Source organism: Nerophis lumbriciformis, linkage group LG27 (assembly GCF_033978685.3).
Source record: "Nerophis lumbriciformis linkage group LG27, RoL_Nlum_v2.1, whole genome shotgun sequence".
In the NCBI taxonomy this organism is placed as follows: Eukaryota; Metazoa; Chordata; class Actinopteri; order Syngnathiformes; family Syngnathidae; genus Nerophis; species Nerophis lumbriciformis.
The window spans coordinates 28,635,001-28,651,520 of record NC_084574.2 but is presented as its reverse complement, the minus strand read 5'-3'; the positions used below and the strand labels follow the sequence as shown (position 1 = coordinate 28,651,520).

Genomic DNA, 16,520 nt, shown 5'->3' with positions numbered 1-16,520 from the left:
TTTGAAGCTCAATGTGGCGAGGGACGACTATACTATACATTTATAGACTGTTCATGTCTACCATAATCCTACTAAATCAGCATGGGATCAAATACTTATTCTTTCCCACACTGCATGTGGCTGATATCCTACCCAAGTTCCCACCCTCCTTTGCTTTTCTGCATGCATGTGTGAACATCATTTTCTGTCCGAGTGTTAGGTATGACTTATTGCACCAAAACAACCTGCTGACATCAGGAAAATCTTTCTAGTGATATTTCTGTCTTAGAGACAAGCAAACATAATGGTAATGCTTCTTAGTCCAAATTGTCAGTACGAAAAAATGGAAACTTTACAACTCTTCACTTAGTGTGGCCCTGAAAGATCCAAGTTTACAAGGTTTACCATTTTAGTGTAGAAATAGCTTGTTGTCCGTTACGGGTATCTTCATTTTTAGAATTCCGATACCCAATAAACGTCTGCTCCCTCCTACAAACCCTGAGAACACAGTAGAATAATAATTAGTCCACATATTAAGATTACTATAGGACCATTTCTAAGGATTGTCAATCTCACCTGATTCTGACGGTGCCATCTCTGTCAATCCATTCGGAAGTTTAGTCTTATCTGTCACAAAAGAGATGACAAGAAGACAAATTATGGACTCCGATATGAGAAAGTCAGTCAGCAACTCGCCAAGGTAATTTCTTCTTACAGTACCTCTGTTCTTAGGATGCTCTGACCCAAGCACACTGGTGTATTTGGTCTGTGAATCTGTGAGAAAGTGTCTGATTCTGTCCGAGGGAATAGCAAAGGAGATGCCTGCTGTCACTTTTAAAGTGTTGATGCCGATCACCTCCCCGTCCTGGAGTAAACACAAACATGCAGGGAGTCAGCTGTGAAGGAGGAAGTCAATTGACTTTTTAAAAGACCGCCAAGGCGTATTCCTGTATAAGATTATAAGTTATTGGGGGAAAAAATAAATTTAACAGTGTTTTGTACTTCCAAGACGTTAGAAATGGTGTTAATTATTATCAGTAATAGACATAGAGAAGGCGTAGTAATAAATATAAGCTTCGCTTCTACCTACTTCTCTTCGGATATGCTGAACTGTACAAATATAACTAGGTGATGTTCCTTAATATAACTTGTTAAACATCCATCCATCCATCCATTTTCTACCGCTTATTCCCTTCGGGGTCGCGGGGGGCGCTGGAGCCTATATCAGCTACAATCGGGCGGAAGGCGGGGTACACCCTGGACAAGTCGCCACGTCATCGCAGGGCCAACACAGATAGACAGACAACATTTACACAACTTGTTAAACATGTCTAAAACAAATAAATCATAACCGTAACCATATGACACATGGTCATAGGGATGTTCAATACATTGTATATATTTTGATACGTTTGCAAGTTTGTCATATTTGTAACATTATTATTTTAGTAAATTTCAGAACATACAGTGTTTGCTTTAGTGTAACTTAGATGTGCAAATCACAATGGCGGAAAGTATAGTACTCACCAAGTTAACAAGGGGCCCTCCAGAATTCCCATACTGCTCACCGATAAGTTGACATGTAAGAGAAACAATCACATTAATGTTTGTATTGACCCTTATATAATATACTGTTATACCCTCCCTCTTTTTTAAATTAATTTAAAACCCCTGTTTTCAATATCAGCAAAATAACAACATGTACAATGAAAAGGGATATCATATATGTGTAGCTGATTGACTATTGTTTGAGGACTCTGCTTCATTGATTATCATTACATACCTGCCAACTTTTGAAATCAGAAAAACCTAGTAGCCAGGGTCCAGGTTCGCCCCCCGACGCAAAATGATTATTAGCATTCAGACAGGTTAAAATGTTGCTAAAACCATCACTTTTCTATCAGTCACAGTGACTTTTCAAAACAAAAATATTACAGCAAAAATCATATGGGTTGATTGACATGTTTATTCTGTAAGCTAACTTCAATAGTTTGAAATTATTTTGACAGTTAATGCCAGTTATCATGTCAACCTTTCACAAGACTTCAATTTGTTAATTGAAAGTATAAACAGTATAAACACTTTTTACAGTAAACAAATGGTAAAACAGTACTAAACAATTCCATTAAAAAAAATTGGTGTCATTATTAACTTTCTGTCCAAGCTTGTATAATCTACTGCCTTGTTCAATTGTAAAAAATATTCTGTGCCTAAAATTCACATTTCTATCACAATTATCATACTGTAAACATGGTAAGCTAACTTCATTAAAATTAATAGTCCTGTCAATAGCATGGAATTACAATTCAAATGTAGTTTTTTTGCAAGCCTTTCAAAAGAATTCAAAATATGAAAAATTAATGAAAATTAATTTAAGCCATCAGACACTTAAAAAGTGGCACATCACATCTCTAATGTAATCATTTTAACTTTTCAACAGAAATAGCACTGCAAAAATATTAAGGACATACTTCTGTATTTTGGTAGTTATGCTGTCAACATTTAACAAGATTTCTTCAACTTGGACTTGAAAGCATAAATAGTATAAACACTTTTAACAGTATAACAGTACTAAACAATTCCAATAGATAACATTGGTGTCATTACCTTTTTGTGGCTAAAATCCAAATTTATTCTAGTCCATGCTCACTTATTGCCTCCGTAAATAAAACTTCGGCATTTATCACATCCAAAGAATCTGTTTGGGCGACGAAAAACGTTGAAAGTTTTCCACTTGTATCGCTAGCAACGGCATTAGACTTGTGTTTTTTTGTCCCAACGTGGTCTTTTACATCGCTAATTCCTCCGTGTCCGATCGAAAAATCTTGTCTGCACAAGGTGCAATTCGCGTAGTTTTCACCCTTTTTGGAACGGATAATTATTCCCGGATAGGCTTTTGAATATTCTTCACGAAATGACTGCAGTTTTCTTTTCGGTTTAAGACTCGTTTGCGATTTTTCTCCGGCTAATTCCATGATCGTTCGCTCGTTTGGAAACAATGGCAACTGGTGCCTCGTGCTTGGCAGCGGTGCTATAAATAGCCTCGCGCATGGCATTCGGAATGGCTCGATAGGAAGTTACGGGAAGCCGTGTCGATTGTCATTGTTGTTACACGATTTCGTGAATAAAACTTTAAAAAAAAAAAAAAAAATTTAATTAATGAAAAACCGTATTCTTTATCACTGCAACCGTAACCCAGAAAAGGTTGATGAAAACCGTACTAATTACGGGAAAACCGGAGTAGTTGGCAGGTATGTCATTATATTAAAATTGGTATAAGTCCTCTGTTGCTAATTTGCCCAACGTTTTGATTTGATCCAACGTTGGATCCACGTTGTTGGTTGGGAAATGATCAAATTTCAATGGTCAAATCAACCTCACAACCTGACATTGATTAAACATTGTCAAAAAGCATGTTGTTTCAACGTTATGTTTGAGTTGCTCAACGTCAGGACTTAATTCAACAAGTTTTCAATGTTGTTTTAATGTCTTGTGCCTGCTGGGTTAAGTGTTTTTTTTTCCTGCTTCAAATTACGCATGTTTGTTTTATGCGTATTCTCCCATCCAGCCTGCGGACACACCCACCCGTGTAAGTTAGGCACACGCGCTTAAGTCGTGAATGAAGGAGGGCTCATTACTTTTTTTTGGCTCTGTGAAAATCCTGGAACATGGATTTTTACTAACACATGTAAATTTCATTGAAATCCTTGAAAAAGGTAACACTCTAAATGTGAAAGGGCCATGCTAGATGGTGATGTAGTATGTGTATGCACAATACAACAACTTCTTCTTCTAGGCTAGATGTGATTATGGTAAATACGGCATAAAGTAAAGGGCCTCTTCCTGGACTTATTATGTATTCATGTGTTACTTATTGGCATACCTGGAATGTTGCTGGTTTGAATACTATATTTTATGTTCTGCTATTTCTACCAACTCTGACTTCATTAAAAGATTGTTTCCACAGACCACACGGAGGGAAGAGTGGGGAGCAGAGAGACATGTGTAAACAGTAACAATTACAATTAAAGCTGCAAGCAGCGATGGACGGGACCGACTTTGACGGCACATAAAATCCAAACCGGTGCAGTAATTAAAACTCTTTCATCAACTTTTAATCAGAAGGGTTCAATCTCTCTCCTGTGCTAGTTTGAATCCGACACGACAAACGCGCTCAGAGGAGATAATGTTTAAAAAAAGGTGACTGTTTTGACCCAACTTTTATTTTGAAGGGGGAATTGCACACTTCCTGTTGATTTTTGCTGGGGGTTGTCAATATATGAAATGTAGGTCTAAGTGAGACCTACATAGAGGTTTTTGTTTCATATTTCTACAACATTCCCACTGGAAGTTACAGGCAGCTTTGTCTGTGTTTTCTTCCTAGGAGCAGTTTTGTCTGTGTTTTCTTCCTAGGGGGTGCTAGAGTGCAATTTTGAGGTTTGGAGTTTGGTTTTTTATTAGATCACAATTTTTGCCAGTCCTGATGTGTGTGTCCAATTTGATGAGTTTTGAAGCATGTTAAGGGGGTCAAATTGCAGCTCAGAGAGGCAAAGGTGACAGTTTTTACTAAACTTTTGTTTTGAAGGGGGAATTGCCAACTTCCTGTTGATTTTTGCTGAAGGATGTCAGTGTATGAAATCTAGGTCTAAGTGAGACCTACATAGAGGGTTTTGTTTCATGTCTCTACGACATTCCTGCTGGAAGTTACAGGCAGTTTTGTCTGTGTTTTCTTCCTAGGAGGCGTTAGAGCGCAATTCTGAGTTTTGGGGTTTGGTTTTTTTATTAGATCGCAATTTTCGCCAGTCCTGAGGTGAGTTTTAAAGCATGTTAAGGGGTTCAAATTACAGCTCAAAGAGGCGGCGGTATAATAATAAAGAAAGAAAAAAAATAAAACGCTAGAAATTGAATAGAGTCCTCTGTCCCAAAGGAACATTCGGTCTCTAATTACAGTCCAAATATTCATAAGGTATATGTGTACTAACATTAATGATTGCGTCAGTCTGGATGTAGTCTATGTCAGAGTCATGGATGCCCAGCTCCTTTCCATCCCTTTGTGCCGTGCTGACGATGCCGGTGGTGACGGTGTTCTGCAGGGCGAAGGGGCTGCCAATGGCCACCACAAATTCCCCCGGCCTCAGATCAGCCGAGCGGCCGAGTGACAGCACGGGGAGCTTCTTCTGCGCACAAACAGGGGAAAGTCAAAGAAGAAGCCTTAGAAATGCTGACGGAAGGCAAATGGAAGTCGGAGGAGAGAACGCTTCCACGGGTGACGTATGTGAGATACGGGTGTGAGAAAACACAGGTCAGCGTGGCGCCGGGAAGTCACAGGGCTGATGTTTGTGGACACATTGCTGCTAGCTTTTTGAAGGTTTTGCAAAGCTCTGTCTCATGTTAGCAGAAGACACCATTAGACACAATGTCAAACTCCTTTTATTGAGGGCCACACCACAATTATGGCTGCCCTCAGTGAATATATATGAATATAAACATATTGTTTGATTATTATATTTTTTACTAACAGATTGATGGATGACTTGTTTTAAAATCATAATTCAAGATGACAAGCAGATATTTAAGTAAAAAAAACAATGGTGAAACATTAGAGAGTATTAAAGTCTACAACATATGTCATTACATCGGCAACATTTATCCGTCAAAATTGAAAGAAAAAATATCCATAGCCAGAAAGTGCTTTTTTTATTTCTTGCCTTTCACAGGCCACATAAATGATTGTGGTGGGCCCCATAAAATAATTTGTCTGGCCACATAAATGATGTGGTTCACATTGAAGGATGTGGCGGACCACATTAGAATTAGGTGGCGTGCTACATTAAAATTATAGGACGGGCCAGGTTAAAATGATGTGGCAGTCCACAATAAAATGACGTGGCGGACCCCATGAAATGATTTGGTTGGCCACATAAATGATGTGGTGGGTCACATAAAAATATGTGGCGGACCACATTAGAACACGCTGGCGTGTTACATTAAAATTATGGGACAGGTCACCCTAAAATTATGTGGTGGTCCACAATAAAATGAAGTGGCGGACCCGATAAAATGATTTGGCTGGCCACATAAATGATGTGGTGGGCCACATAAATGATGTGGTAGTTCACATTAAAGGACGTGGCGGCCCACATTAGAATTAGGTGGCATGCTACATTAAAATTATGGGACGGGCCACGGTAAAATTACGTGGCAGTCCACAATAAAATGATGCAGCAGACCCCATAAAATGATTTGGTTGGCCACATGAATAATGTGGTGGGTCACATAAAATGATGTGGCGGACCACATTAGAACTAGCTGGCGTGCTACATTAAAATTATGGGACGGGCCACAATAAAATTATGTGGCGGTCCACAATATAATGATGTGGCAGGCCACAATAAAATTATGTGGCAGACCCGATAAAATTATTTGACTGGCCACATAAATTATGTGGCGGACCACATTAGAATTAGGTGGCAAACTACATTAAAATTATGGGATGGGCCATTTTAAAATGAAGTGGCGGTCCACAATAAAATGATGTGGCGGACCCCATAAAATGATTTCGTTGGTCACATAAATGATGTCGTGGGTCACATAAAATGATGTGGCGGACCACATTAGAACTAGCTGGCGTGCTACATTAAAATTATGGGACCGGCCACCCTAAAATGATGTGGCGATCCACAATAAAATGATGTGGCAGGCCACAATAAAATGATGTGGCGGACCACATTAGAACTAGCTGGCGTGCTACATTAAAATTATGGGACAGGTCACAATAAAATTATGTGGCGGTCCACAATAAAATTATATGGCGGGCCACAATAAAATTATGTGGCGGACCCGATAAAATGATTTGGCTGGCCACATAAATGATGTGGCGGACCACATTAGAATTAGGTGGCATGCTACATTAAAATTATGGGCCAACCTAAAATGATGTGGCGGTCCACAATAAAATGATGTGGTGGACCCCATAAAATTATTTGGTTGGCCACATAAAGGATGTGGCGGACCACATTAGAATTAGGTGGCATGCTACATTAAAATTATGGGATGGGCCATTTTAAAATGAAGTGGCGGTCCACAATAAAATGATGTGACGGACCCCATAAAATGATTTGGTTGGCCACATAAATGATGTAGTGGGTCACATAAAATGATGTGGCAGACCACATTAGAACTAGCTGGCGTGCTACATTAAAATTATGGGACGAGCCACCCTAAAATTATGTGGCGATCCACAATATAATGATGTGGCAGGCCACAATAAAATTATATGGCGGACCCGATAAAATGATTTGGCTGGCCACATAAATGATGTGGTGGTCCACATAAATGATGTGGTGGTCCACATAAATGATGGGGTGGTCCACGTTAAATGATGTGGCGGACCACATTAGAACTAGCTCGCGTGCTATATTAAAATTATGGGACAGGCCATTAAAAAAAGATGTGGCAGTCAACAAAAAAATTATGTGGCGGACCCCATAAAATGATTTGGTTGGCCACATAAATGGCATGGTGGGTCACATAAAATGATGTGGCGGACCACATTAGAACTAGCTGGCGTGCTACAATAAAATTATGGGACGGGCCACCCTAAAATGATTTGGCGATCCAAAATAAAATGATTTGGCAGGCCACAATAAAATTATATGGCGGACTCGATAAAATGATTTGGCTGGTCACATAAATGATGTGCTGGTCCACATAAATGATGTGGTAGTCCACATAAATTATGTGGTGGTCCACGTTAAATGATGTGGCGGACCACATTAGAACTAACTGGTGTGCTGTAGTAAAATTATGGGACAGGCCATTAAAAAAAGATGTGGCGGTCAACAAAAAAATTATGTGGCGGACCGCATAAAATGATTTGGTTGGCCACATAAATGATGTGGTGGGTCACATAAATGATGTGGCGGACCACATTAGAACTAGCTGGCATGCTACATAAAAATTACGGGACGGGTCACCCTAAAATGATGTGGCGGTCCTCAATAAAATTATGTGGCAGGCCACAATAAAATGATGTAGCTGACCCGATAAAATGATTTGGCTGACCACATAATGATGTGCTGAGCCACATAAATGATGTGGTGGGCCACATAAATGACGTGGTGGTCCACGTTAAATGATGTGGCGAATCACATTAGAATTAGGTGGTGGTCCACAGTAAAATGATGTGGCGGACCCCATAAAATGATTTGGTTGGCCACATAAATGATGTAGTGGGTCACATAAAATGATGTGGCGGACCACATTAGAACTAGCTGGCGTGCTACATTAAAATTATGGGACGGGTCACTCTAAAATTATGTGGCAATCCACAATATAATGATGTGGCAGGCCACAATAAAATTATATGGCGGACTCGATAAAATTATTTGGCTGGCCACATAAATGATGTGGTGGGTCACATAAAATGATGTGGCGGACCACATTAGAACTACCTGGTCTGCTACATTAAAATTATGGGAAAGGTCACCCTAAAATGATGTGGCGGTCCTCAATAAAATTATGTGGCAGGTCACAATAAAATTAAGTGGCTTACCCGATAAAATGATTTGGCTGGCCACATAATGATGTGGCGGATCACAATAGAATTATGTGGCATGCTACATTAAAATTATGGGACAGGCCACATTTAAATGTGGCAGACACCTTAAAATGATATAGCGGGTTAAATCCTGCCCCCTGGTCTTGGGTCTAACATCGGTGCACTGGTGTCTGACATGAGCGTGTGTTGTGAAAGTTGCTAACTTGCATGAAGAAGTGTGTGTTTTTACCTGAGGGTTGACCTTGATGGTAGCTATGTCTGCCTTCCTGTCCACTTCCTGAACCTCAGCCTCATATATGTCGCCATCATGGAGCTGAACCAGCAGCTGAGGTCGCCCTGTCGCCAAAGCTGTGTATGTTATCACGTGAGCGTTGGTTACGATCACACCTGAGGGGGTCACTATGAAACCGGAGCCGCTGGAGAGACACACTTGGTGGCCAAAAATGGGATGTCTGCAGGACCAAACACAAGAAAATGATCAAACAAAACCCCTCATAGTGAGAAAGCTACATAAACTGGACTTTATAAAAGAGCCCATGTTTGCACATTTTCGTGTTACTTTGGCCAGAGACATCAAGAGAATGTGCAAGAATATTAAAGAAGTTTGTTGGTATTTTTAATTGGAATATTCCTGATGAGAAAAATGTATTCAGTTGTTGTACAATTCGGTTTTCTTGACCTTTTGGAACAGATTTTTAACAAACTCAAGGGTCAGTGTTTGGTCCGTGTACCTTCCGTTCATCCTATTTCCAATTCTGAAACGCAAATCAAAAAATTTAATTAGGGCCGTTTTTACATTTTTATTATATATGGCAGATTTTAAATTTTTTTTTAAAAAGGGTTGATTTTCATTAAAATATTGCCATAAAATTGGATTTTGTGCCGTTTTCCTTTAAAGGATTTTAATTTTTCCGGATAAACACAAAAATCGGAAAAAAATGTTCATCCAAAATGCAAAAATGCGTGGTTATCTGTGTGATGACAAATTGAACCGGAAGCCGTATTTTAGGTCCGTGTATCTTCCGTTCATTCTATTTCCAATTCTGAAACGCAAATCTAAAAAAAAAAATTAGGGCCGTTTTTTTATTTTTATTGTATACGGCAGATTTTAAAACAAGGGTTGATTTCATTAAAATATTGCCATATAATTGGATTTTGTGCTGTTATTCTTTTATGGATTTGCATTTTTCCAGATAAACACAAAAATCATGTTCATCCAAAACATTTTTTTATTTTTTATTTTTTATTGAGACGAATATTATTTATGTATTTAATATTTGTTTGCTTACTATGGTATATTATTTATTTATTATTTGTTTGTTCACCGTTATGTTACAGAGAACAAGGAAATTGGATAAAATTGCTATGGTATGAAAAGGGGTAGGATTAAATAAGCTCTGCTTCTTCCTACTCCTTTTCAGACGTGCTGTAATGAAACAACTGGAAATATGTGATGTATTACATTGCATCGTATGCATGTTCCAAATAAACTGAAACTGAACTGAACTTAAAATGCAAAAATCCATGTGTTTATCTGTGTGATGACAAATTGAACCGGAAGCAGTAGTTCAGCTTTTGCTTTGCGTTTAGCATATTTTTTAGCATAACGGTAACATCTTTGTTCAGCAGGAGTCATATTGTTGTTTTAAAAAAGTATCATTAAATAGTTGTCCAACTTTTGTTTCAGAAATGAAAACAGGAAAAAATGGTTAGTTTTTTGATTTGCATTTAAGAATTGGAAATAGAATAAATGGAAGGTACACGGACCAAAGGGTTTGATTTTCATCTATGTTTCATATAACACAAATAAAACGAAAAAAAGGACCCAAAACAGGTGTGTTTTTTTTATATATTCTAACTTCTTTTTGGCTTGTTGGGGAAAATAACTTTTTGATGATGTCAAACCGACGAGGTGATCATGGATCAATATGCTTTAATTAGTGCTGTCAAATAAGAAATTTGTTGAAACAAATTAATCACACTTTTGAATTTGGATCAATAGTGACTATTCACAGTAAATTAGTTAATATGAATTAACCGAAAAAACAAAAACAAAAAAAAAACAATATTCTGACACAAAAGCAAATTTACTATCAGAATGTCATCCAGAAACATTCTTTTTTTTATGTTTTACTTGAATATATGATATTTATTGCTAATAGTTTTATCTTAAGTCCAGTCAGGGTGTATTTTCAATTGAAATTTGCCATCTCCTTACTCATTTTTGCACTGACCTGATTACTGACCGCATGGCAACCCACGCCGCCGTTTAGGTAATCATAATTAATAAGGTAAATAACTTATTAATTTTGTGTTCTTGTAAACTTTATTGTTATTTATTTAGTAGGTCGTCTGTTTACACAGTCTGTTACATTGTGTGACAGGAAGTGAACAAATGTGCTATGAATTGCATTGAACCGAGAAAAATAGGTGAAAACTCTGCTTCTTCCTACTTCTTTTCGGACATGTTCCATTGTGAAACTGTAAAAATGTGATATACAATGTTACATCTCCTCTCTGAGCTGCCACCTTACCGTGGTAGAGGAGTTTGCGTGTCCCAATGATCCTAGGAGCTATGTTGTCCAGGGGTTTTTATGCCCCCTGGTAGGGTCTCCCAAGGCAAACTGGTCCTAGGTGAGGGATCAGACAAAGAGCAGCTCGAAGACCTCGATGAAGAACACAAACCAAGGACCCAGATTTCCCTCGCCCGGACGCGGGTCACCGGGGTCCCCCTCTGGAGCCAGGCCCGGAGGTGGGGCACGATGGCGAGCGCCTGGTGGCCGGGCCTGTCCCCATGGGGCCCGGCCGGGCACAGCCCGAAGAGGCAACGTGGGTCCCCCCTCCAATGGGCTCACCACCCATAGCAGGGGCCATAGAGGTCGGGTGCAGTGTGAGCTGGGCGGCAGCCGAGGGCAGGGCACTTGGCGGTCCGATCCTCGGCTACATAAGCTGGCTCTTGGGACGTGGAACGTCACTTCGCTGGGGGGGAAGGAGCCTGAGCTAGTGCGTGAGGTGGGGAAGTTCCGGCTAGATATAGTCGGACTCACTTCGACGCACAGCAAGGGCTCTGGAACCACTTCTCTTGAGAGGGGCTGGACTCTCTTCCACTCTGGCGTTGCCGGCAGTGAGAGGCGACGGGCTGGGGTGGCAATTCTTGTTGCCCCTCGGCTCAAAGCCTGCACGTTGGAGTTCAACCCGGTGGACGAGAGGGTAGCTTCCCTCCGCCTTCGGGTGGGGGGACGGGTCCTGACTGTTGTTTGCGTTTACGCGCCAAACAGCAGCTCAGAGTACCCACCCTTTTTGGATTCACTCGAGGGAGTACTGGAGAGTGCTCCCACGGGTGATTCCCTCGTTCTACTGGGGGACTTCAACGCTCATGTTGGCAGCGACAGTGAAACCTGGAGAGGTGTGATTGGGAAGAATGGCCGCCCGGATCTGAACCCGAGTGGTGTTCTGTTATTGGACTTTTGTGCTCGTCACAGATTGTCGATAACAAACACCATGTTCAAACATAAGGGTGTCCATATGTGCACTTGGCACCAGGACACCCTAGGCCGCAGTTCCATGATCGACTTTGTAGTTGTGTCATCGGATTTGCGGCCTCATGTTTTGGACACTCGGGTGAAGAGAGGGGCGGAGCTTTCTACCGATCACCACCTGGTGGTGAGTTGGCTGCGATGGTGGGGGAGGATGCCGGACAGACCTGGCAGGCCCAAACGCATTGTGAGGGTTTGCTGGGAACGCCTGGCAGAGTCTCCTGTCAGAGAGAGTTTCAATTCCCACCTCCGGAAGAACTTTGAACATGTCACGAGGGAGGTGCTGGACATTGAGTCCGAGTGGACAATGTTCCGTACCTCTATTGTCGAGGCGGCCGATTGGAGCTGTGGCCGCAAGGTGGTTGGTGCCTGTCGTGGCGGTAATCCTAGAACCCGTTGGTGGACGCCGGCGGTGAGGGATGCCGTCAGGCTGAAGAAGGAGTCCTATCGGGTTCTTTTGGCTCATGGGACTCCTGAGGCAGCAGACAGGTACCGACAGGCCAAGCGGTGTGCGGCTTCAGCGGTCGCGGAGGCAAAAACTCGGACATGGGAGGAGTTCGGGGAGGCCATGGAAAAAGACTTCCGGACGGCTTCGAAGCAATTCTGGACCACCATCCGCCGCCTCAGGAAGGGGAAGCAGTGCAGTGTCAACACCGTGTATGGTGGGGATGGTGCTCTGCTGACCTCGACTGCGGATGTTGTGGATCGGTGGAGGGAATACTTCGAAGACCTCCTCAATCCTACCAGCACGTCTTCCTATAAGGAAGCAGGGCCTGGGGAATCTGTGGTGGGCTCTCCTATTTCTGGGGCTGAGGTTGCCGAGGTAGTTAAAAAGCTCCTCGGTGGCAAGGCCCCGGGGGTGGATGAGATCCGCCCGGAGTTCCTTAAGGCTCTGGATGTTGTGGGGCTGTCTTGGTTGACAAGACTCTGCAACATCGCGTGGACATCGGGGGCGGTACCTCTGGATTGGCAGACCGGGGTGGTGGTTCCTCTCTTTAAGAAGGGGAACCGGAGGGTGTGTTCCAACTATCGTGGGATCACACTCCTCAGCCTTCCCGGTAAGGTCTATTCAGGTGTACTGGAGAGGAGGCTACGCCGGATAGTCGAACCTCGGATTCAGGAGGAACAGTGTGGTTTTCGTCCTGGTCGTGGAACTGTGGACCAGCTCTATACTCTCGGCAGGGTCCTTGAGGGTGCATGGGAGTTTGCCCAACCAGTCTACATGTGCTTTGTGGACTTGGAGAAGGCATTCGACCGTGTACCCCGGGAAGTCCTGTGGGGAGTGCTCAGAGAGTATGGGGTAACGGACTGTCTTATTGTGGCAGTTCGCTCCCTGTATAATCAGTGTCAGAGCTTGGTCCGCATTGCCGGCAGTAAGTCGGACACGTTTCCAGTGAGGGTTGGACTCCGCCAAGGCTGCCCTTTGTCACCGATTCTGTTCATAACCTTTATGGACAGAATTTCTAGGCGCAGTCAGGGCGTTGAGGGGATCTGGTTTGGTGGCTGCAGGATTAGGTCACTGCTATTTGCAGATGATGTGGTCCTGATGGCTTCCTCCGGCCAAGATCTTCAGCTCTCACTGGATCGGTTCGCAGCCGAGTGTGAAGCGACTGGGATGGGAATCAGCACCTCCAAGTCCGAGTCCATGGTTCTCTCCCGGAAAAGGGTGGAGTGCCATCTCCGGGTTGGGGAGGAGATCTTGCCCCAAGTGGAGGAGTTCAAGTACCTCGGAGTCTTGTTCACGAGTGGGGGAAGAGTTGATCGTGAGATCGACAGGCGGATCGGTGCGGCGTCTTCAGTAATGCGGACGCTGTATCGATCCGTTGTGGTGAAGAAGGAGCTGAGCCGGAAGGCAAAGCTCTCGATTTACCGGTCGATCTACGTTCCCATCCTCACCTATGGTCAAGAGCTTTGGGTCATGACCGAAAGGACAAGATCGCGGGTACAAGCGGCCGAAATGAGTTTCCTCCGCCGAGTGGCGGGGCTCTCCCTTAGAGATAGGGTGAGAAGCTCTGTCATTCGGAGGGAGCTCAAAGTAAAGCCGCTGCTCCTCCACATCGAGAGGAGCCAGATGAGGTGGTTCGGGCATCTGGTCAGGATGCCACCCGAACGCCTCCCTAGGAAGGTGTTTCGGGCACGTCCGACCGGTAGGAGGCCACGGGGAAGACCCAGGACACGCTGGGAAGACTATCTCTCCCGGCTGGCCTGGGAACGCCTCGGGATCCCCCGGGAGGAGCTGGACGAAGTGGCTGGGGAGAGGGAAGTCTGGGCTTCCCTGCTTAAGCTGCTGCCCCCGCGACCCGACCTCGGATAAGCGGAAGAAGATGGATGGATGGATGGACAATGTTACATCCATCCATTTTCTACCGCTTGTCCCTTGTAACTGTTTGAAATTAAACTAAAGAAAATAACTAACTAAGGTAAAGGAGTATATGCAGTCAGGATAAATTATGTGATTAATCTACAAATATACATGATTAATGCAATCTTTATTTTTTATTATTATTATTAATCACATGAGTCAACTCGATATTTTTGACAGTCCTTTTCTAAATACAAACGCAGGATACAACACAACACTTTTTGTTTTTTTCAGTCACGTCTTTATAGCAACTTCCGCTTCCGGTGTCTGAACATAAGAAATCTTCAGTTTTTGTCTTATTTTCGTTTCTGGCTGGTAAATGTTGATTTTCCTTTTTATTTATGATTAAATCAGGGGTGTCAAACGTACGGTCCGCGAACAGGTTTTATCCGGCCCGCGGGATGAGTTTGCTAAGTATAAAAATGAGCCAACATTTTTGAATGAAAGAAACTGCTGTTCTAAATGTGTCCACTAGATGTCGAAATAGCAATTCTTTGTATCTTTGTAGATGATGCTACATATGTAAAAAAAAATAAAAAATAAAAACCACATGATGTTAGTGCACCAGTCGAGGAAAATGAGCAAACTACATAAATAACATCCTGTAATTTGATTTTGATATTATTTTTTATCTTGATAGATTGAACATTAACACCAATGAGTTGACTGATGAACATTATGACATAATTTATTTAGAAAGTATAAATAAAGATAGAATACTATTAACCGCAACATGTAAGTGTAAAAAAATAAAATTGTACATTTTCAAAATGTGCTTGTTCTATTTTTAAACAAAGAAAACAATCTGAAGTTGTCTTTATTTTTAAGTTATTATGCCATGATTTTACCAGTCCGGCCCACATGAGTAGATTTTTCTCCATGTGGCCCCCCATCTAACATGAGTTTGACACCCCTAAATTAAGTACAACAAGATAATCAAATCCTTTTTGGGGGACCTATGACACTGAAAAAATATGAACTTCCTTTTCTTTTGTATTTCAAAATGAAAGTCAAATAAACCAACCTTTTTTTTTTTTTTAATTGACATTTATGAAACAAAAATATCAATGACCAAAACATACAGAGACCCCCAAGGTACCCCTGTGAAACTCCACGCACCGACATACCTTATGAACAACTCTATATGGACAACAGCGGGTGCTATTTTCTCCACGACATCGGCGATGAAGTTGAACTGATAGCGAGGGCTGCTGAGATCTGCACTGACATATGCATCAGTAAATATACAGTTCTATAACATGCATAGTACATACATAAACATTACATTACGGCATGACTTGTATCCACCTACACTGTAAAAAATGACCATAAAAACTATGTTCCCAGTCATATTAGTGAAACAAATATCTCACCTCTCTTTTTGTCACAGTAGTTTTCATAGTGATGAAACTTGGAGTCCTGCTCTATCATAAAGCTGCACACTGAATTGATTCTCTTTTAAGTAAAAAAAAAAAAATGTATGTATATTTATTTGTATCAAGTTAAGCAAGAACTAAATTGTGCACTTAACTCTTACTGTCACCAAGTTTTGAGCAAATCAATGACTTGCAGTTCAGTAAAATATTTATAAAATGTTCCCGTAAGACATTCTGAATACAAAATTGCATTTGCATCCAAATGTTAGGGTATTTTTAAGAAATTTCAATTTTTGCTAGCAAATAATAACCTGTGATTAGTTCACTCATGATTAATCACAGAATTAGGGTGTGATTAATCTGATTAAAAATTAATCACTTGACAGCCCTAATAAATAAATAAATAAATAATAATATATATACAGTACAGGCCAAATGTTTGGACACACCTTCTCATTAAATGTGTTTTCTTTATTTTCATGACTATTTACATTGTAGATTGTCACTGAAGGCATCAAAACTATGAATGAACACATGTGGAGTTATGTACTTAACAAAAAAAGGTGAAATAACTGAAAACATGTTTTATATTCTAGTTTCTTCAAAATAGCCACCCTTTGCTCTGATTACTTTTTCATACACTCTTGGCATTCTCTCATTGAGCTTCAAGCACACCTGTGAAGAGAAAACAATTTCAGGTGACTACC

General features: G+C 41.5%; 1 protein-coding gene across 1 annotated transcript in view; it reads right to left on the bottom strand.

Annotated features, from left to right (window-relative positions):
* Positions 1–324: 324 nt before the first annotated feature.
* Positions 325–16,520, bottom strand: part of htra3a (HtrA serine peptidase 3a) — a 22,373-nt gene continuing 6,177 nt past the window's right edge. Inside the window, exons 2-8 of the mRNA XM_061923133.1 lie at positions 15,565–15,655; positions 8,769–8,991; positions 4,962–5,156; positions 1,507–1,539; positions 700–844; positions 556–606; positions 325–477 (exon numbers count right to left, since the gene is read on the bottom strand). Coding sequence (XP_061779117.1) covers positions 389–477; positions 556–606; positions 700–844; positions 1,507–1,539; positions 4,962–5,156; positions 8,769–8,991; positions 15,565–15,655 — 827 coding nt within the window. The 3' untranslated portion in view covers positions 325–388. The remainder of the gene's footprint in view (positions 478–555; positions 607–699; positions 845–1,506; positions 1,540–4,961; positions 5,157–8,768; positions 8,992–15,564; positions 15,656–16,520) is intronic.